The sequence below is a fragment of the Copadichromis virginalis genome, linkage group LG15, assembly GCF_057382275.1.
Source record: "Copadichromis virginalis isolate Kocher_CV1m ecotype Utaka linkage group LG15, C_Virginalis_male_GT1.1, whole genome shotgun sequence".
Lineage (NCBI taxonomy): Eukaryota > Metazoa > Chordata > Actinopteri > Cichliformes > Cichlidae > Copadichromis > Copadichromis virginalis.
The window spans coordinates 26,338,879-26,359,755 of NC_140632.1; the positions used below are offsets into that span (position 1 = coordinate 26,338,879).

Sequence of the window (20,877 nt, forward strand, 5' to 3'; positions counted from 1 at the left end):
TTCTGGTTGTACACATGTTCTGTATACTATTTCTTAATAAAGTTTAATATTTAAAAGAAAATGTGCACGTTAGCATATGCTACTTCCGGTGCGGAAACTCCTGTGGGGAGCTTTGTTTCCGGTGTCCTATTCGTGCCCTGTTTACGGTCCAAAACAAGTTAAGCAAATGAATGAATCAAGCGGCAATTTACATTTCTATAGATGTCTCGGGCATTTACCCAATATATCTGTAAATGATGTTCATCGACTTGTCGATATTTTCCCCCCGCGCCTCAGAGCAAAAGAGAAAAGGGATTCAAATGTTATATTTCTCAGCTGTCCCTCGTTTATCACGGGTGTTATGTTCTAAAAATAACCAGCGATAGGTGAAATCAAGTAGCCAATTTTATTTTTTGTGGTGCAAAACGTTTCGTCCTTATCGTGAGCATACAGTACTGCACTTCAGAGTCACACTGCTAGCGATCGATGCAGCGATTCTGTACTGTACAGGAGAGACGTCACGGAGGAGATTGTCTGCAGCAATCGGGACGCAGGACACAATGTGACGTAAAAAAAAAAAGCATGCAAACTTGCACTGAAAATTCTGCGAAACAATGAGGTGAAAGGTGAACCGCGTTATAGCGGGGGACCGCTGTAATTTTGAAGGTAAGTCACAAAATACCCTTTGTAAATACTAATGTATAGAAACCGTTACCAGCAATCATTCATTTTTTGTGTGGCTTTTTTCACGGTTTGTTAACATGCTGTGTAGGTGTGTACTTGACTAGCTGATCTCGACATAACGGGAAACATCTGGTTTGACTATTCTTCACCTGTAGTTTGAATGCTGAACATTTGCCTGTTTAAATCATAAGACCAGTCACTATACAGAGATGTGCTTCTGAATGTGGACGATGTGTCTTCTGCATGTAGTGATGCAGTTCTGCTTGTGTTGAGTGATGTAAACAACTGATCGATCTAAATGCTTTAAACGTTAAAATTGATCATTAGATATTTTATGACACAACACTGGTGAGTGTTCCCACCTTCTGCTCTTTGTAACTTAACACGATCTTTCCGTTTTCAAATTTTTTTGAACATGATTTTGGAGTATATCTTCGCAGTAGCGATTGACCGCAAAGTAAAGCTACCGGAAATGTACAACCCCACATCCGGTCTCAAACCAGGAAGTTAGCATTTTCTCGTGCACAGGGTCTATTAAGCGACCACTTTCAGTTACTTTCAGAAATCGCGAACCCGGAAATACGAATGATACTCATAGAAACTCGCCAGTCAGCGTTTAAGTAACATGAAAGACAAAGCCCAGAGAGTACAGTAGAACAATGATTAATTATTATTAATTATCGAGGGCTCGCTAAATCCTCTGCTTTGTCTGTGAGGTGAACCTCCTCCGTGTTTATTCTCCTGTCAGAGTGGATCACCACCTCAGTGGAGGATCTGTGCAGCTCTGCGGAGGATCGGGATGCTCTCCATGTCCTCCTCCTCCTCCTGCTGCTGCTCCTCTTCCTCCTCCTCCTCGCAGACTCAGACCATTCAACACCCTGGATCCTCTCCCGTCCTCAGACCCGGACCCACGTCCTTAACCCGGGATTTAAACCTGGACTGCAGCCTGTGAGGGGCAGATCAGGGTGCGAGGCGGGGGAGCTGGGGGAGCTTCTTGGACGTGGATCCAGCGCGCGTGCGTCTGACCACGAGTTCGTGTTTGTTTATAAAATAACGCGAAACAAAAAACGTGTTTCTCCTTTTAAGATGACGGATCCGTTGTCTTTTTTCCGACTCCTTATTAAAAGATTCACGCGGAGACCCTGAACGCGGCACCGGCAGCGCGCGTACACCTCCGGTTTATGTTTCAGTCTTTTGTACCTGCGCGCTCACCTGTGTGGACGCATGTCTCAGATCCAGCACGCGGCTCTGGACCAGCAGGGCCGGTACAACCAGATCTGCACCCGTGGCGGCAGCTGCCCGCCCCCCGCAGACGGTTCCGAGCCGGCCCACTGCCCCGGCCACAGGAGCCGGAGTCCCCGCAAGAAGTGGCAGGTGTTCCCAGGCAGGAACAGGTTCTACTGCGACGGCAGGATCATGATGGCCCGGCAGACCGGGGTCTTCTACCTGACCCTGGTCCTCATCCTGCTCACCTGCGGCCTCTTCTTTACCTTTGAGTGAGTAACAGCAGCTTATAGTCTAACGTGTAAAGGTTTGAAGGTGACCTTTGACCCCAGCTGAAGGCCCCTGTGAGGTCACAGAAATAAAAAGGCCCTAAAATAAAACTTCAAATATCCGGTTAAGAGTTTCAGGGAGGATTATATTTTGTTCCTGAATGACTAAAAAGAACTAAAATAAACAGATCAGAGTCATCAATCTGGGATTAAATTCACATTTTCTAAGTTAATTTCAGCACTTCCTAATAATTTTAATAATTTAATGTTCTGTTTTCAATAATTTCACCAAAGTAGTTCGGAAAGATTAAAGTCTAATGTATCGTTGTGGGAGGAATGTTCTTTTATTTTGAAGCCATCATTCTGGTGCTTTTATTTTGGAGTTTTTGTCCAGCTTGGTGAAGAAGAGCAGCAGTTTTGTCTCTGAGCTCAGGTGTGTTTACCTAGATCAGGCTGAAGTCATCTTCAGTTTCTTCCTGATGTTAGAACTCATGAAAGCTAAAAGGAGACACCGAATCCTACTGACTGTTAATCTGAAAACACTGAAAAGGGCTTTGAGTCTTTCACTCTTTGACTCTTTGATGCTTTGGGTCTTTGCCCTGTGTGTCTGATTTTGTTGGGTTTTGTGTAAAAACAGTGAACAGTTTCAGCTTCAGCTTCAGCTCATAATAAATTATTTTTTAGTAGAAAATGAGAGTCAAACTAAATGAAGCGGTGCTGTAATAAATCCTCCTTCAGGTTAGTTCCTTGGTTCATGCAGAGCTAATTATCCCGGGTTTTACCTCCGACCTGATTTAATAACAGTGTGAATAAAAAAGAAAAGAAAGTAGCCCTCAGGGACGTCTGGAGGGTTAATTTTATTTTATTTTTCTTCCTCCCACATTCCTCTTGGTGACTTCCCTTCAACAGCATCCCCGTGCTTCCCGTTTCCACGGTAACTGTCTCCTGCAGCTCATGTCACTACGGTAACAGCAGGAGATGGAATGGGGGTGGGAGGTGGGGGGGTTGTAAACCTGAGACGTCTCTGACGCCTCCGCCAAAGACTCAAAGTACCAGCGAAGAAAGAAAAAGCTTGGTGAGAGTAACATGAATTTAAAAACATATAAACCTAAAGAAGTCTGCAAACCAGATTCAAGGCTGATAGGCAGTATAGATGCAGAATTATTAGGCAAATGAGTATTTTGTCCCCATCATCCTCTTCATGCATGTTGTCTTACTCCAAGCTGTATAGGCTCGAAAGCCTACTACCAATTAAGCATATTAGGTGATGTGCATCTCTGTAATGAGAAGGGGTGTGGTCTAATGACATCAACACCCTATATCAGGTGTGCATAATTATTAGGCAACATCCTTTCCTTTGGCAAAAAGAAGGACTTGACAGGCTCAGAAAAGTCAAAAATAGTGAGATATCTTGCAGAGGGATGCAGCAGTCTCAAAATTGCAAAGCTTCTGAAGTGTGATCATCGAACAATCAAGCGTTTCATTCAAAATAGTCAACAGGGTCGCAAGAAGCGTGTGGAAAAACCAAGGCGCAAAATAACTGCCCATGAACTGAGAAAAGTCAAGCGTGCAGCTGCCAAGATGCCACTTGCCACCAGTTTGGCCATATTTCAGAGCTGCAACATCACTGGAGTGCCCAAAAGCACAAGGTGTGCAATACTCAGAGACATGGCCAAGGTAAGAAAGGCTGAAAGACGACCACCACTGAACAAGACACACAAGCTGAAACGTCAAGACTGGGCCAAGAAATATCTCAAGACTGATTTTTCTAAGGTTTTATGGACTGATGAAATGAGAGTGAGTCTTGATGGGCCAGATGGATGGGCCCGTGGCTGGATTGGTAAAGGGCAGAGAGCTCCAGTCCGACTCAGACGCCAGCAAGGTGGAGGTGGAGTACTGGTTTGGGCTGGTATCATCAAAGATGAGCTTGTGGGGCCTTTTCGGGTTGAGGATGGAGTCAAGCTCAACTCCCAGTCCTACTGCCAGTTTCTGGAAGACACCTTCTTCAAGCAGTTGTACAGGAAGAAGTCTGCATCCTTCAAGAAAAACATGATTTTCATGCAGGACAATGCTCCATCACACGCGTCCAAGTACTCCACAGCGTGGCTGGCAAGAAAGGGTATAAAAGAAGAAAAACTAATGACATGGCCTCCTTGTTCACCTGATCTGAACCCCATTGAGAACCTGTGGTCCATCATCAAATGTGAGATTTACAAGGAGGGAAAACAGTACACCTCTCTGAACAGTGTCTGGGAGGCTGTGGTTGCTGCTGCACGCAATGTTGATGGTGAACAGATCAAAACACTGACAGAATCCATGGATGGCAGGCTTTTGAGTGTCCTTGCAAAGAAAGGTGGCTATATTGGTCGCTGATTTGTTTTTGTTTTGTTTTTGAATGTCAGAAATGTATATTTGTGAATGTGGAGATGTTATATTGGTGTCACTGGTAAAAATAAATAATTGAAATGGGTATATATTTGTTTTTTGTTAAGTTGCCTAATAATTATGCACAGTAATAGTCACCTGCACACACAGATATCCCCCTAAAATAGCTAAAACTAAAAACAAACTAAAAACTACTTCCAAAAACATTCAGCTTTGATATTAATGAGTTTTTTGGGTTCATTGAGAACATGGTTGTTGTTCAATAATAAAATTATTCCTCAAAAATACAACTTGCCTAATAATTCTCCACTGCCTGTAGACTAGATTCTCTTTATAATCCTTTATTTTAAACATGAACCCTCAGCCCCCAGTCTGTAACCCAATGAGTAAAATATATGTAATAAATCATTCATGTCACTTTTGTTCACTGTGTTTGGTTCAGTACTAAAGTACATATACTAGTGTTAAAAATACTGCAGTAAAAGTTGAAGTACTTATTCAACTTCTTTACTCGAGTAAAAGTAAAAAGTACTGGCTCTGAAATGTACTTAGAGTAAGAAAAAAAGCAGCTCTTTGGAAGGCGTTTCTGTTTTTGGAAAAAGCTAACAGCTTTGTGTTATAATAATGTACTAATAAAATAGTATCAGTAGATGGGAATACAAACTTTACTTTAACTTGAGATGCTAATTACACTCAGCTTAAATCTGCAGAAAAGAAAAGTAAAATAGAGATATTTATGTTTTCTAGTGCCTCCACTGTAGAGGGGGACTTTACCTCTAAACAGGAAAATGTGTACATTCATGGGTTAAAGTGGATTCAGCAGGTGGGGGGTGTGTGTGTGTGTGTGTGTGTGTGTGTGTGTGTGTGTGTGTGTGTGTGTGTGTGTGTGTGTGTGTGTTTTTGTAGTGTACAGGCTGTGATCACCTGACCTGCTTCTCTTTGTGGATGTACACACCAGAATTCAAACAGATGTGAGCAGATGTTTCCTGAGTTGTCCTACTCTGACAGTACACTGTTTGTACTGTCTTTATATTAGACACTATACAACCATCATCAACTGAAATTCATATGAATCTCTGCTACACTTGATATAAGCTAACTGTGACCATGAAACCATGCACCAGTCACACACTGTTCTTTACTGTAAATCCACCACAGTGCAGCAAACTAACCTGATTTTCATGCAGCCTTTAAATAACACAGTCTGCCTCAGTTTGTCACATGTCACATGTACAGATTTAAAAACACGAGGACTTACATGTGAGCTGTAAATGAGCAGTCCTTCCCTTTAAATCTAAGCGCTCTTCTTCCTCTCCTGTCCTGTCTTTCATATCTTTCTCCATCTCTGAGTGAAGCTCTCTTTCTTTTCTCTCCCTGTAAAATACAGCAGCTGGATCTTTACCTAGCAACACACTGTGTCAGATTACCTGACACCTAAAAAAACGTTACTCCCTTTATGCTCACTCCTCTTCTGCAGCACTAGCTAGATGCTGAAGTACCGGGAACACAACTTACCTGTAGTCATTTCAAACAGAAAATTGATCCTCTGCTTTTTAATATTTACATTTTTCACCTATTTAAGAATAAATCAATCATCAGAATAATGTAGATTACATCCATGACTGATTCTAATAGTTGCAAAGTTTCCTGTTGTGCTGTGGTGTTGCAGAGTACAGGGACTGTTTGTATAAAAAAGGAAAATTAGTTTTTCCTCCAGTTCATCCTTCAGAACTTTATTCTTCTCCACCAGGAAGAAGCTTCGTCCCCAGCTGTAGAAACTCTTACATCAGTTTAGAGGAAAACTGTCTCATGGGATCCATTTTTGGGCTACAGCCCATTTCTTCTATCTCCTCACCAGCTAGCCTCAGTTAGTTAGCTTAAACTGCTAACAGACTATAACAAAAGCACAGAGTCTCTGTAGTAACTGAGAAGCTTCAGCAGAGCAGCATATGTTGTTTTTATCAATATATTTGAAACATTTATTAAACACTTTATTGGACAAAATAAGAGTATCTTTCCTCCCTTCCAGTATCACAGTGTACTGATTCATGTCATGATCCATGTCACCAGACTGTGGCCAAAACAAAATCCAGCTGTTACCCACATTTACCTTCCTGAATGACCCAGAAGCCCCAATTCCACAGAGTCTGTGAAATACTAATGGCACGACCATTTTCACTCAATTTAAAAAACACCAGAAATGTGATTTAAAACCGTTTCTGTCCTCGAAGCTAAAAAACGAAGAAGAGACAGAAAAGCCTCCTGAAGTGTCCTGAAGAACTCACATTTGTTCTCATGTTTCTCTCCGTGTTTCCTCAGCTGTCCTTTCCTGGCGTCCAACCTGACCCCGGCCATCCCGGCGGTCGGCGGCGTTCTCTTCATCTTCGTGATGGGGATGCTGTTCAGGGCAAGTTTCAGCGACCCCGGCATTTTACCCCGAGCGACACCAGACGAGGCCGCCGACCTTGAGCGACAGATTGGTGAGCAAAGAGCGACGGGCGTTACGAGACGTTAGAAACATGGTCGTTATATGTTCATGTTCCTCTGCAACACTCACAAGTCTGATTTAATAAACATTTAACAGTTTCTGACAGAAAAAACTGAATTCATACAAAAACTGTAGATTTGTTTAAAGTTTGCTAACAGGTTTTTCCTGAACCTTTCCCAGCATAAAGTTACAGGAAAGAAAAAATGTTAAAGATTATAAGAAGACAAATTAATGGATGAAAATCTGAAAGAAATTTTCTGTAAAAGACACAAAAAAAATTTGTATTAAAATATTTTTAGAAAGTGACCTTGATGCAGAGGTTTAGTTGCTGCTCGCTCGCTTTCTCACATGTTTCTGTGAAGATCAATCAGAAACATTCGATAAGTTTTACAGTTTATGGTAACTTAATGAGGCATACGTGAACAGTCTGTATTTTCAGTCCTCATCTTTGTTACTTGTGCAGTCCTCTGTGGTGTGCAGCCTCTGGGCCAAATCCTGATTGATGGAGATCCCGCCTCATCATTAAAAGGACTGATCACAGACTCTCGATAGGATTAAAATCTGGGCATTTTACTGGCTGTGAATCCAAACTGCTGATTTGATGATCTCCTCTCAGTGATGTCTTTGGCCGATTCTCAGACTATCACCAGACGGCTCCTGGATGATGGAACGAGCTGGTGTTTGAGGACATTTTTAGTTTGGTTCATCCATAAAAAAGTTGGTGAGCTGAAAACAAAATAAAAGTCGGCACCCTTTCAAAGTAAAATGCTTGGATTAGATAAAGGTGAATGTGCCGAGTCACTTCATCACAGTTCTCATGATTATAATGAGAACTTCACAGGTTCAGCGTCTGTCAGACTCACTAATTATCTGAGTCACTGCAGGTCTGTGTGTGTGTGTGTGTGTGTGTGTGTGTGTGTGTGTGTGTGTGTGTGTGTGTGTGTGTGTGTGTGTGTGTGTGTGTGTGTGTGCGCGCTCAGTCACATGTCTCCACTCTCGTCTCTGTCTCAGGCGTTTCCACAGAAACTGAAGCTCTTGTATATTTTTAGAAGCCTTTTATTAAATTTTCTGGGTTGATTTATTTACTTTTTTCCTTCATGCTGGATCCAGAATCTGCTGCCGGTCAGCATGCCGCCGCTGTGCTCGCAGAACGACCAAACTTAGGCATCGCCTGCAAAACTCGCTCAGCTCAGTGTGTGAGAAATATGAGAGAAGGATGGAAATAGAAAGAGAGGTCAGGAGTGTTTTCTGTGACGCACAACTTAAAACAACATCCTAACATCATTTTTCAGGAAAAAAACCAAAGGTGAAGTCTTTAAAATTTTACAATATGAAAAATAAAAAGGTGAATTTAACAACTGTTTACAGAGACGGCGTTGATCTTTAAACCCTTTTAGACACTTTTAGCTCCTGGTTTTTGGTTTTCTGGCACATTTACAGGAACATCACAGAAAATCATTTAAAAAACACTTAAAGGCATTTCATAATTTTGTATAATTTTATGTGTGTGTTGCTGCACAGCTGTCTTTGTGGAGACTTGTGTTCAGTCTCTATGAGGACATTTCTGGAAGGCAGGGATATTTTTTGGAAAGTCAGAATTATTTTTTAACTTTTGCTTTATGGAGAAAGACAGTTGCATCGTCAAAAGTGGGCCCATTTCTGAGAGGAACATGTTTGTTTTTGTTTTTTTGCATAAAATGGGGCCATTTTCTTCGAAATTCCCAGGCAGGGCCACAGGCTGGTCCCAGTGAGGGTTGCTTCAGGAAAGCCATTCAGCATAAAATCTTTGCCAAATCAAACATGTGCGTCATCAGTAAGAGCGACCACTGCTGCCCAGTTAGGACACTGGTTTGGAAAACGAGGGCATTAAGTGAGATCCTCACTTTGGGACAGACTTTTAACAGTCTGTTTGAAGGCTCCCACACTCGTTTCTGTCGCACACTGTTCAGGTCCTGTTAACAAAGCACCAAATCACAGCAGCAGTCGTCTCAAAGTGTTTTATATTGAAGGTAAAGGCCCTACAATATACAGAGGAAAGCCCCACGATCAGACGACTCCCTTTGAGCGAGCACTTGGTGACAGTGGGAAGGAAAAACTTCCATTAAGGTCTCGGGAAGGTATTAAACTAATGAGAATCCCCACAAAGGCCCAAATACATTCCTGTGTGAGTGAAATCAGCTGATTTTATCTTAGAAAGAAGAACAAAACTCCAGATTTACTGAAAAAGAAAATAAAAATAATTCTGTTCTGAATCTGAAAGGTCAGGGCGAAATGTCACGGGCTGCCTCTCTGTACGGGGTCGTCACATTACCCATCTGCTGCGCGCTTTCAGACTCTGCAGGATGCTCCAGGCCGCCTCCTCGGACCCGAGAGGTTCTCATCAACGGGCAGGCGGTCAAGCTGAAATACTGCTTCACCTGCAAGATCTTCAGGCCGCCCCGAACATCGCACTGCAGCCTGTGCGACAACTGTGTGGGTCAGTGCGTGTCTCCCTGTGTGTCACAGCCTTAGCTCAGTGCTAAAGCTGCTGGCTGTGCTGCTTGATTCCAGCTTTAAATTAAACATGAGATCAGACTTTCTGATGATTTTCCTCCCACAGAGCGCTTCGACCATCACTGTCCGTGGGTGGGGAACTGCGTCGGGCGGAGGAATTATCGCTTTTTCTACCTGTTTATCCTCTCCCTGTCCCTCCTCACTGTCTTCATCTTCGCCTTCGTCATCACACACGTCATCCTCAGTGAGTAACGGCACCGCCCCCGCACACATTTTCCTCTGTGGTCTCTACATCGACCGTAGTTCTGTTAGTTAGGTTAATGTTCTGCAGAGATTCGTGCATGTTTGCGCTCAGACGACATAAAAACTTTATTTATAGAAGCTCCTCTGATACTTTTTGGCAGGAAGTAAAAACTGAGAAAATATTTCAAAGAAAAAAGGAGAAGAAGCAGAAACGTGGACGAAATAAAGACTCTGATCAAACCAAAGCAAAGTTCTTTTTAGAGACGATCCTGGTGACCAAGTGAAACCGAAGAAAACCATCAGACAGGAAAGTAATCATCATTCTCCACAGTAAATAAAATAAAATATCTGGGCACACGGTTTTGTTGTTGTGCTGACGATGACAGGATATGCAGAGCTATCAGGAAGTGTTCAGGAAGAGGTCAGTTGACCAGCGAGCGCTGTGTCTCTGCAACGGTTTCTAATCTGTGTAATGTAACTCACCCATCAGTGACCTTCAGCCCCACCCACTGTCCTGTGATTGACAGGCTGATCAATGCGAGTCAGACAGACTGGGCCAGTTTTTTATGCTCAGAAAGCTGCAGATCAAAGTCCTGTTGGAAGAAACTCACCAGCTGATTTAAACGTTTCCTCACTTTGACCCAAAGGTCGTTCTTCTCTTTGCCGTCTCTGTTTCTGGCTCGTATAGACTCAAACAGTCTGAATAGGTTCAGTCGTCTCATCATAGGTTCATTCTCGTTGGTCCCTCTTGTCTCAATCCGGGTCCTCGGGTTAGTGCCAGTCTTTGTTTGGTCGTGACTTTGATTCTGGCCTTGCAGGAGTTCTCGGACTTGTTTCAGTGTTGTGGGTCTCGTGTTGGTTTTGTGAGTCTTTAAATTAAGATTAGTCCAGATCTTAATTGTGATTTTCCTTGTTTGAATCTTGCCTGGTGGTCTTTTTGCTGTGGGTGTTTCTCAGGCTAAGCTTCATCCCTGTTTGACGACAAAGATGTTTGATTGTGAAACCATGTTTGTGGAATTCTCTTCTTTCCTGTTTTTGTGGAAATCCACATAAACTGGTTGCTGCCTGGGAGGAACTGTAGCACAGATCATTGACTTTGTGTTTCTGGATCTAAAAGCGCCTGCTGATTTCTCTCTGTCTCTGACCTAATTTTGCACTTAGGCTGCGGATGTTTTTTTCCTGCCCTGCAGGTCCAAACCGTCAGGAACCCGAAGCCTCGAGCTGCCGCCGTCTGAAACTAATGACTGGCAGACTGGCTGAGATGAAGACGCAGCTTCCTCTGAGGGCTGCGCTGCTGGTTTTCTGTTTTTGGCTGTTGTGACTTTGATATAAATGCAGGGAGCTGTGACATCAGCCATCTGTTTTCAGCAGTTTACATCTTTAAGATGACGACCGAATAAGCAGTTGTTGCCTATCCTCACTGACGCACCCAAACATAAATGCACTATACACAGGAAAACAGAGGGTTGGTTGACACCAAGGCAGAGGAAGATCCGCAGCAGCAACTGAGCCCAGAAATGTATTCATGTGGACGTAGAAAATAAAGACACGTAGATGTTTCTACCTGGTCACATTGAAACAGAGCATTCAGTCGGGCTCTGTTTCAGGGCTCTTTAATGATTGGATGCTGTAATGTTCTTTATAATGAGAGCAAGACTGTAGGCAGTGAGGACTGAACACTTCAGCCCAGATGATGGTTTTCTCTCTCTGTGTTCTGCAGGATCGAACCAGACGGGTTTCCTGGGCGCGCTCAAAGACAGCCCAGCCAGATATCCTTTCCCATGGACAGTTTCAGCTCCTTTTTATTCTGAAAACAACTTTCAATTGTTCACATGCAAAATATTCCTCCTTCTTCTTTTACTCCATCTTGGTGCAGCCCTTCAGACCATCATCTGTCTGAAACAAGCTGTTGTAGCTCCTCCCCCTGACAGCCCACTCTCTACTAGCCTCTGGAAGCCTGTTGAGGGGCAGCACTCGGTGCTTTTCCATTGTAAGTGTGTAAGGAGCTGATGGAGGACACATTCAGATATTTTCATAGAAAAATAAAAACAGGTTCCATTTGAAGACTGTGAACTTAAACATGCCTCGTATTACAGGAAGGTTTGGACGCACTCGTACTCTTTAGTCATTTTACATTTTCCATAAATGATTGCAAGCATTTAGTTTTGGTTCTGTAATATCAGCACAGTCATGGCCACGTTCACCTCCTCAAGCATCTACAGTCTGATTCATTTGGTGCGCAGCCATAAAGACACCAGCCGGTCCTCCATCACTGACGTGCATTACATTTAACATCAGGTTAGTTTGTGTTTCTTACAGTAATTGTTCTTCCGGCTTCTCAGTTGTGATTTTTCCAGTTTTGTTGGAGAAATAAAGAGTAGAGTCCGCCTGCAGCCGCCACAGAAAATCAAACCCGGGCGTTAATTACCCCTCATACGGCTTCCTTCCAAAATCAATCCGTCTGTTGCTGTCACCATCAGCTGTGACCACTGGTCAATATGTCCCACAATGTACTGCCAAGGTCAAATTCGCTGACCCTGTCACACCAGAAACAGTAAATCTTCTGTTTCTGCCATTTTCAGTTTTTACTGCAAATAAAATCACTTCAGTTCGTTAATGCAGACGCACAGAAATCCTCCCGTAGCTCCACTTTATCCCCCATCCAAAGACCCGAGTCAGTCCTTGACCCTGCTCTGCACCGTCCTGGAGGTGGTGGTGTGTTTCTTCTCCATTTGGTCCATTGTCGGCCTGTCAGGCTTCCACACCTACCTGATCAGCTCCAACCAGACCACCAACGAGGACGTGAGTATACCTGAGGTTCGAGGACCTAAACGTGAAAAGGGCCTGCAATGTTTCTGATACTCTTGTCTGGTCCAGATTAAAGGGTCCTGGTCCACCAAACGAGGGAAGGATAACTACAACCCGTACAGCTACGGGAACATCCTGACCAACTGCTGTGCTGCCCTCTGTGGACCTCTACCTCCCAGGTCAGTAACCAGCTCTAAAAACAGGACTAGACTCTGTGCTTATAATCAGGACTAAAACCAGGAATACAGAGAGTTATGTGCAGGGCTAAAGGAGATTAAATGAAGAATTGAGAGTAGGAGTAACTCTGGGCTGCTCTGAGGTGAAACTGATCAAAGTCTGAAATCCAGCATGAGCTCTGCACTGATCACTGAAGGTGTTACTAAAATCAGGACCGACTGATAGTTTTCAGGAATACATGAAATGAATCCCGGTCTAAGAAGGATTAAATAGATCAGGATTATAAAAGACTTAAGTGCACTGACATTAGTCCTAAAACAGGGCTCAAATTTAGACTACAGTTAGGACTAAAAACAGGATTAACATTTGAACTAAAATCAGCACTGAAACCATGACTAAATTAAGCACCAAGCTTAGAACTAAAGTCAGGACTAAAGAGAGTTCTTCAGGACTTTACTTTGAGCTAAAATTGGGAATAAAAAATCTGGAGTACTTTGCATTGTATTTAGAAATGACCTGTAATCACTGTAATCTGTGCTTAAAGCTGAACTGAGGTCAGGATTGAAATGACTTCAGTAATAAACAAACAGCCGTGTTGTTGGATTCGATGGCTGGAGCTTTGCAGCCTCAGTTGTTTGTTCCTGGAAGTCGGAGCTCCAAGAAACAAACAAGCTTTTCTTTCTTGGTTTACACCTGAAAACTTTGCCTTGCTGCTCCTGCTGAAGCTGCTGATGTTTCGCTCTGCCGGTCTCTGAACATAAAGGTTGCTTCAGGCGGTCTCTCTTCTTCCCCCTCCTCTCCGCAGACGCCAAGTTTCTGTGTTTAACGAGGACAGTCTTCAGCTGAGACCTTGCACAGAGTAATTACAGCCCTCACGGCTTCCCGTCTCTCAGCTGACTGTCGGCTCGTCTTCTGCACAGAATTAATCAAAAGAACGATCAGAGCGGCCGAGCGATGGCTCTCCTTCATCGTTACCGCCTCCTCGCCGCTTCCATGAGCTCCTATGTTTCCATCCCACCTGCCGTATATCATCATTACAGCGGGAGACCTGGGCTGGGACTCTGCGACACGCTGCTGATACTTTTTATCGGTTTGTCAAAGCAGCTGATCGATGACGTCTTGCTCAGCACAAAGTTAAGCTTTGGTTTCTAACTAAGCGCAGGAACAGACACAGACCGCATCCCAGTGCTTTTAATTATCTGATATATATACTGCATACTCGCCTTCTTTTATTCTCTGTGCTGTTGATCATTTCACCTCTGGTCAATGAGCTTCTATTGACTTCAGGGCTAACATCAGGTCTGTCTGCTGTGAATTTAAAGCTAAACAATCAAAAAACAGGATTAAGAGATTAAATAATCTGAACAGAATCAAACTGATTCCGGACTAAAGTTGGAACTAAAAGTAGAAATCATTTAACATTAGCTCAGGACTGCATTCATCACTGAAGCTAAAGCCAAACAGAATAAACTAATCAGGGTTACAGTCAGGAATGCTAGTACCTGACTTCAGCACTTAGCAGGACTAAGATCTGATTTGTGGTCTAAATGAAATAAATGAACCGGTGAAATCAGGACTAAGTCAGGCCTGCAGAGCACTCTTCAGAGAATTTTTGCAGTAAGCCCCAAAAGACACGACGGTTAGCACTAAAATCACTCATCCTTTGAACAGGGTTGCATTAATATCCTATTTCAGGACTAATCCATACAGAGAGCAGCAAACAGTTAGTCCAACACAGAATTAGATAAAAGAAAAAAATTAAGCCGAGCAGCAGAAAGTATCTGTGTGCAGCTTGAGTGATCAGATCCCTGCAATGTGCACGGACTGTAAATTTCATTCTTCAGGAGCTCTCAAAGGAAACGTTGATCGGCCGGCCAGAAGCTTTTCTTGTCTCTCAGTCGCTCTGTGATCCGGCTGCTTTTAAAAAAATGACTGTTTGTTTTTGCAAATGAAATTTCTCTTTTTGTTGTCGTTAATCTTTGTGAATGTTTTTGAAATTATCTCCAGGAAAAATGTTTTGTAATATTTTCACATTTTTTCAGGTTTTTCAGGTTTGATCGTTGATCCGGCTCACTGAAGGACGCCTCTTATTTACTAAACATCGTTTATTGAATGAATCCAACTGAAAAGAGTCTCGAGTGTTTTAAACAGTCAGTGAAGAATGTTGTGTAGAGAAGTGTTGGTGTTTGCAGCCCGGTGCCTCTGTGGAGATTCAGTTAAAGAGAAAACTGTGAAAAGAAAACAGTGACGAAGGGTTTTCCTCTGTGTCCGTGTTGTTTCGTCCTCTGAGGTCACAGACGGAGGAGACGAGGCTCTGATGATGCGTCCAGACGGGTCAGCAGGAGCTCTCTGACGAGGCACCAGCTTTAATATTAATATTAATAATGATGATGATGTGTAACAGCGAGCTGCCTCTGGGAGGATATGCAAGGAGGATTTTCAAAGTAAAAGGATGATGAGCATATGGAGCCTCATTATACAGTCTGCTTGTTTACTCATGGCTGGCTGCTCGCAGCGTTTGAACATGTCGACTCCACCTGCTTACAGGGCGACAGGTGGCGGCGTCCATCTGCATGCTCACAAACACAAAAACACACGTTTCAGGTCAAACTCACTTTTCCTGCAGCCACAGACTGATTTATTTAGCTGAATCTCCCAGATCGAGGTCGCCTGGATGATGTTGGACCGGGTGTTTGACCCAACGTCTCTCAACTTCATGTTCTAGCCTAGGCTCCCCCACCCCCCCAGAGACAGGATATTACTTGATCCTGAAGCCAGTTTTGGCCCCCAGGAGGGCGGGGATGTGCGTTTCTGGCCAGGCTGAACTGATCCCCTGGTCTCTTTACTGGTTTTGATTTCCTCAGAATGTGATTGTTTGTGATTCTTCTTTATCAGTCTGATTGACAGGAGAGGTCTGATCCAGTCCGGCACGCCGCAGACCGTCTCCCAGTCCAATGGCACCAGCAACAGCAGCTATGCCTCCACTCAGCTCCACAGCAACATGGTAGGTGAAGGACGCCGTCATACTGCCCGTTACTGATGCGTCACAGAGAAAAATCATCATAAGGATCTGAAACGCACGTATTCAAAACTGTTTGAATGTAGATTTTTGTTTTTCTTTACGTTTCTTGGGTGTAGAAAAGAAGCTAAAGCTGTTTGGCTGGTGTAACATAAAACAAACTGATAATAAAAGGTTAAAGGGGATAAAAATAAGTAAAAAACAGTAAAATGTGACTTTATTTTAATTATTTTAATTATTATACAGCACATGTTAAACTTCCAAAATTGATCAGAATGAACTGATCAGAATGACGTAAACATCGAAAGAGTAAAAACCTCTGATTGTTCATTTAAAGATGGCCTGGCTTAAAGCTGCATTCTTTCTTGGGTCCAGCAGGGGGCTCAGCCCTGATGATGCGCTGGTTTCGGTCTTTTCACTCATCCTGGAAACTTGAGCAGCTTTTGTGGCCATTCAGGTGAATGTGTTGTAAATAAAGTTTTATGGTGTTGAATGTCTCTCAGTGTGATCAGGATCAGTGCATCCAGAGCACTAAGTTTGTGCTGCAGGCTGCCACCACGCCTCTGCTGCACAGCGACCCCGTCGTGCTGGCCCCGCTGCCAGGTAAGACCACCACTCTGGGGGGCCCCTGCGCCTACCTGGCCCCTGCCCAGCCGTCCCTGCCATCCTGCGGAGGCGATGTCCTGACGCTGAGGGACGCCGCTGTCGACTCCCGCTGTCACCACCACCTGCACCTCCATCACCACCATCACCACCACCACTTTGTGAGTCCGGAGGAGACGCCATGTGCCACGCCACAGGGTGCCCTGCCCTGCCCCGCCCACCTGCACCTCCACCACCAACCCCACCCTGCCATCCCCTCCCCCATTGCCCTGTACGACCCTGCCAGTCAGGACGCTCTACACGAGGACTCGGTCAGGGGGCTAGTGAAGCTCAGCTCCGTCTGAATGTGACGTCCGTTGGACAGATTTTTACTGTCTATGTTAAAAAAACTAAACAAATAAAACAAACTGTTTCCAAATCGTGATGATAAAAACGAACACACCTCAGTAAAACATCTGATCACAAACTCAGCTGATGGGCTGGTGTCTCGGGTGAAGATTGTCCTCAGAGCAAAGACTTGTCTCCAGACGCCAGAGAAACGCTGACACTTTCTCCCTTTTAGACTTTTTGTCTTTGACGCTTCTCGATTTCACATTTTTTGTGACTTTGTTTGGCAGCTTTTAGAAAGTCCACCTGTTCTGCCCCGTTTGTCCTGTATTAAATATTACTTTAGTAAACTCAAGACACTTTCGCACAAAAGCACCTTTTCTGTTTGGACTTCTGTCTGAGGACCAAAGCTGGACTTGGTCCTCGTCCACTTTCCGTTCGTGTTTCATCCTTCGACCAACCTTCATTCTTTGAATTCCTGCTAAAAACGTTGAATCCAGAATAAGCTACTTCAATGCCAAACGTTCAGCTGCAGCAGCAGCAGGACCAAAACTACAAACTCTGACTTTTTATTTTATTACATATAATAAATAATATTTGATTGTTTTTTGGTTCTGGTGGTAACTGGTTGGTGTTCTGAGACCAGCATTTGCCTCAGCCAATCAATGTTTGTGATACAATGTCAACAAATAAAAAACAAAAAGCCAATTCAAAGATCAGTTTGAGCTGCATGATGATATTCAAATGTCTTCATGTCATCATGTTTCTGAGTCAGAGGAAAACTGAAGGTTTAGTGTTTGGTTTAAATGATGGACGAATCCATCATGCGTGTTTTTCCTGAGTACACATTCATGCGTTAGGATGCCCAGATGCACCACAGCAACATGGAGTCTTCATGTAGGCGTCTGTGTGCTGCATGGATGAGTTAACAAATTCCATTAACCTCCAATTAAAAGCTATACTCAGATGTAGGGATGGGTATCGTTTAGGTTTTATCCGATACCGGTGCCAAACCGGTACTTTTGAAACGGTGCCGGTGCTCAAACGGTGCTCAAACCGGTACTTAAAGAATGGAGAACACAAAATTGGTCCAAAAACCTCTCATGTTCAGCTGTTTATTTTGTAAAAAGATAACAATGTTAGCCTTTTCTGCAGCTATAGGGCATATATGGTATCACTCTTGGCTGGAAGCAGTGCTTAAATAATGGAAAAAACACAAACTTTGTCCAAAAACCTCTCATGTTTAACTGTTTCCCACTTTTTCTTTGGTCATTTTAGCCTTTTTAGCCAGGGTGAAGGGAGAATCTGCCATCAAACAAGAAGACAGCCACGTAACTACGACGGTGTTTGCTAGTTCACCTTACATGCATTAATGTAATAATGTGGTTAGCCTACTCAACGTAAATTACACACGGACAACATTAAGCTACTCATGCAGAGAAGAACGGCTGCTGCTGCCATCATCATCCGTCATCATTTCTGCTACACTGGCAGGGCTAGGGGCCAGGACTCTCCTCTTCGTGTTTTTGGGGGATGTTGCTAACTCAGGGTCCGATAACAGGCACCACACCCGCAGTAGATGCGCTCGGTGTGAGGTCTCGCAGCAAGCTATCAAATACGACGCATTTTTCGGCTTTTAAAAAAAAAACACTATGCGTCGCCAGGTGTTTCATCGGATTTGAGGTGTTACCTCCTTTGACAGTATCACAGTATCAGCTTAAAGCACTTGTTGCAGGCTGCTGAGTTTGCATCTTTTGCTGTGAAGTACAGCCAGACTTTTGACCGCTTCGCTTTGGGCATTTTTAATCTGTAGCTCTGCTCTAAAAGAACGTACGTACCTGGACCCGCCTACTATCCTCGGAAACGTAAAATGATTGGCTAGAATTCAAAGTGTATCACAGCTCAGGAAAAAAAAGCACCGAAATAAAGCACCGAAATGTGCGCTGCTTTTCGGTCTGGTTACTACCGTTTATGACAGAACTGGTGCCATCATGGCACCGGATACCGGTACCATCCCTACTCAGATGTTTATCACATGACAAGTAAATGGTACAAATGAACGAGCTAAGAAGCCACAAAGACGATCCTCAGCAGCTTTTTATAACAGGGGTGTTGTCATGAACACTGACTGGCTGAGGCAGATGTTGTCCTACCATATAGATGTTTATTTCTGAGGATAAGAAATTTCTGGAAAACTTGTGCAGATCTGAGTGGAGGGAAGCAACAACACTGCCAGACGTTCAGCCGAGGATTGCAGGTGCTTTTTGGATATCCCTGCGTTTAAAGTTGCTTCGTTTTTAGGCGAATAAATGGCCAGTATGACTTTATATGTTGTGTTGAAGAGATGTAAACTCAAGCTGAACGCTAGCTGGGCCGGGTGTTAACGTAATACCAGCTCTTACCACATGATGGTGCAGTCCCTGAGGGAAACCTTTAATTAACCTAGTAAGTCGTTAAGAACAATTTTATTTAAAATGACGACCAAAGTAAAAGGTCAAGTCTGTGAGAAAATGGGGATACAGCTAAAAACACACCTGCTGGTAAAACGCTGCCCCCTGGTGGTGAAAGCTTTTGGGGATAATGACAAAAAGCACCTTTAAATCATTGGGAAAACTTTGCTTGTGGTGTGGAGTGACAACGAACCAAACCTGTCTTTTATTCATACAACATAAACCACCCAATAAAACAAGTTTACACTCAGTTCATTTTCACACTTTTCCAAAGCTGTAGAACCAAAATAATCACCAAATGGTCCTATAATAAAATCATCAAATGAATTTAAAATCACATACACATAAAAAAAAAGCCAGACTCTCAGTGTTGGACCTCCTCCTGACCTCCTCATACACGCTGACCATGATGTGGAGCCATCTCTCCATCATACCTGTCCCTCTGATCTTCATACCTCAGCCTTTCCTCCTGTTCCCCTACGTTAAGAACGGCTTCCTGACAGGCGTCCTTCCACTGAGATCATTTCTGAAGAGGCTTCGGTGAGCAGTGGATGATCAGCTGAAGGTTCAGATCATTTCTCGGGTCCTGTTTCAGGTCTTTTTTTTTTTTTCCTGTTTCAGTAGTTTTTAAGGTCAGGACTTTCAGATACTGTTTATCAGTTATGCACAATCTTGCACTTAAGTCGTCATCATCCATCACTAATTAAAAAGCAACAAGAGAACAGATCTGATAAAGGACTTGTGCAAAAATATCAATCACAAAAGCGTGACAACTTCTCTGACTGATCTCAGTCTACCAGGTGAGGGTGCTCTTTATTCTACAAAACAGATGATTAAAGATACGTTTTTGGACAATGAGAAACAGTTTTTAAACTTTGCCTCTGTTCACCTCCATAGTCGATTTTAAATAAAACTAAAATGATGCAATGAAAATGAAGACAGCTTTAAATTAAGGGGTTTAACAAAAGTATTACATTAGCTATTTTGGAATTTTAGCCATTTTTATTCATGGTCCCCATTTTCAGAACTTTCCATAAAAGTAATTGAACAGTTGGTTGGTGAGGACACCTTCAGAGTCTTCATCAGCAGAGGGAGAAATGGACTCACTGATGATCGCCATGTTGGGTGGCCCTCACAGACTTTGTGATGTTCTCACTCCTCTCCTTTGAGAAAGTTTTTTTGTTTCATGTTCAGATCTTATTTCAGGACAAAATGTATATCACTGTTGTGTTAGAACAGCGGTCCCCAACCCCCGGGCCTCGGACTGGTACCGGTCCGTGAGTCGTTTGGTACCGTGCCGCGAGAGTTGAGGCTCAGGTGTGAAATGTATGGTTTTCAGGGTTTTTGTCGGTTTTCAGCGTTATTTTGTTATCGTTTTTATCGTTTACTCGGTTTTCCTGGGTCTTTCCACGTGTGTTATGAATAAATCGTTTATTCAGTACCGGTACTAGTTTTATTTTGTTGTATTTATCCGCAACACCTTAAAGGCCGGTCCGTGAAAATAATGTCGGGCATAAATCAGTCCGTGGCGCAAAAAAGGTTGGGGACTGCTGTGTTAGAAGACAAATCCAGATAACTGTAGATTATTTATTGGCTGGAATCAAACAGTTTGAAGAATAGCTAATGTTTTATTGATTTCTTTAGAAAGAAAACTGTTTGAAAAACATCATCTCACTATTAAATTTATACGCAATAAGATGACATCAATGTTTGTTAGTTGTGTTGTTA

At 43.2% G+C, this 20,877-nt stretch overlaps 1 protein-coding gene across 1 annotated transcript; it reads left to right on the top strand.

The window, feature by feature from the left end:
- Positions 1–1,209: 1,209 nt before the first annotated feature.
- On the top strand, positions 1,210–19,026 carry zdhhc14 (zDHHC palmitoyltransferase 14). The gene is made up of 9 exons (XM_085432716.1): positions 1,210–2,159; positions 6,861–7,021; positions 9,362–9,505; positions 9,629–9,766; positions 11,486–11,534; positions 12,465–12,567; positions 12,643–12,752; positions 15,646–15,754; positions 16,273–19,026. Exons 1-9 carry the CDS (start codon positions 1,888–1,890, stop codon positions 16,714–16,716), a joined length of 1,530 nt encoding a protein of 509 aa, XP_085288842.1. The 5' UTR covers positions 1,210–1,887; the 3' UTR covers positions 16,717–19,026.
- Positions 19,027–20,877: the final 1,851 nt, after the last annotated feature.

Excerpts from the sequence above, each read along its gene's own strand:
- zdhhc14 (XM_085432716.1), top strand. The coding sequence starts at position 1,888 with ATGTCTCAGATCCAGCACGCGGCTCTGGACCAGCAGGGCCGGTACAAC. Across the intron at positions 2,160-6,860 it reads GGCCTCTTCTTTACCTTTGA|CTGTCCTTTCCTGGCGTCCA; the intron begins GTGAGTAACAGC and ends GTGTTTCCTCAG. Across the intron at positions 12,568-12,642 it reads ACCAGACCACCAACGAGGAC|ATTAAAGGGTCCTGGTCCAC; the intron begins GTGAGTATACCT and ends TGTCTGGTCCAG.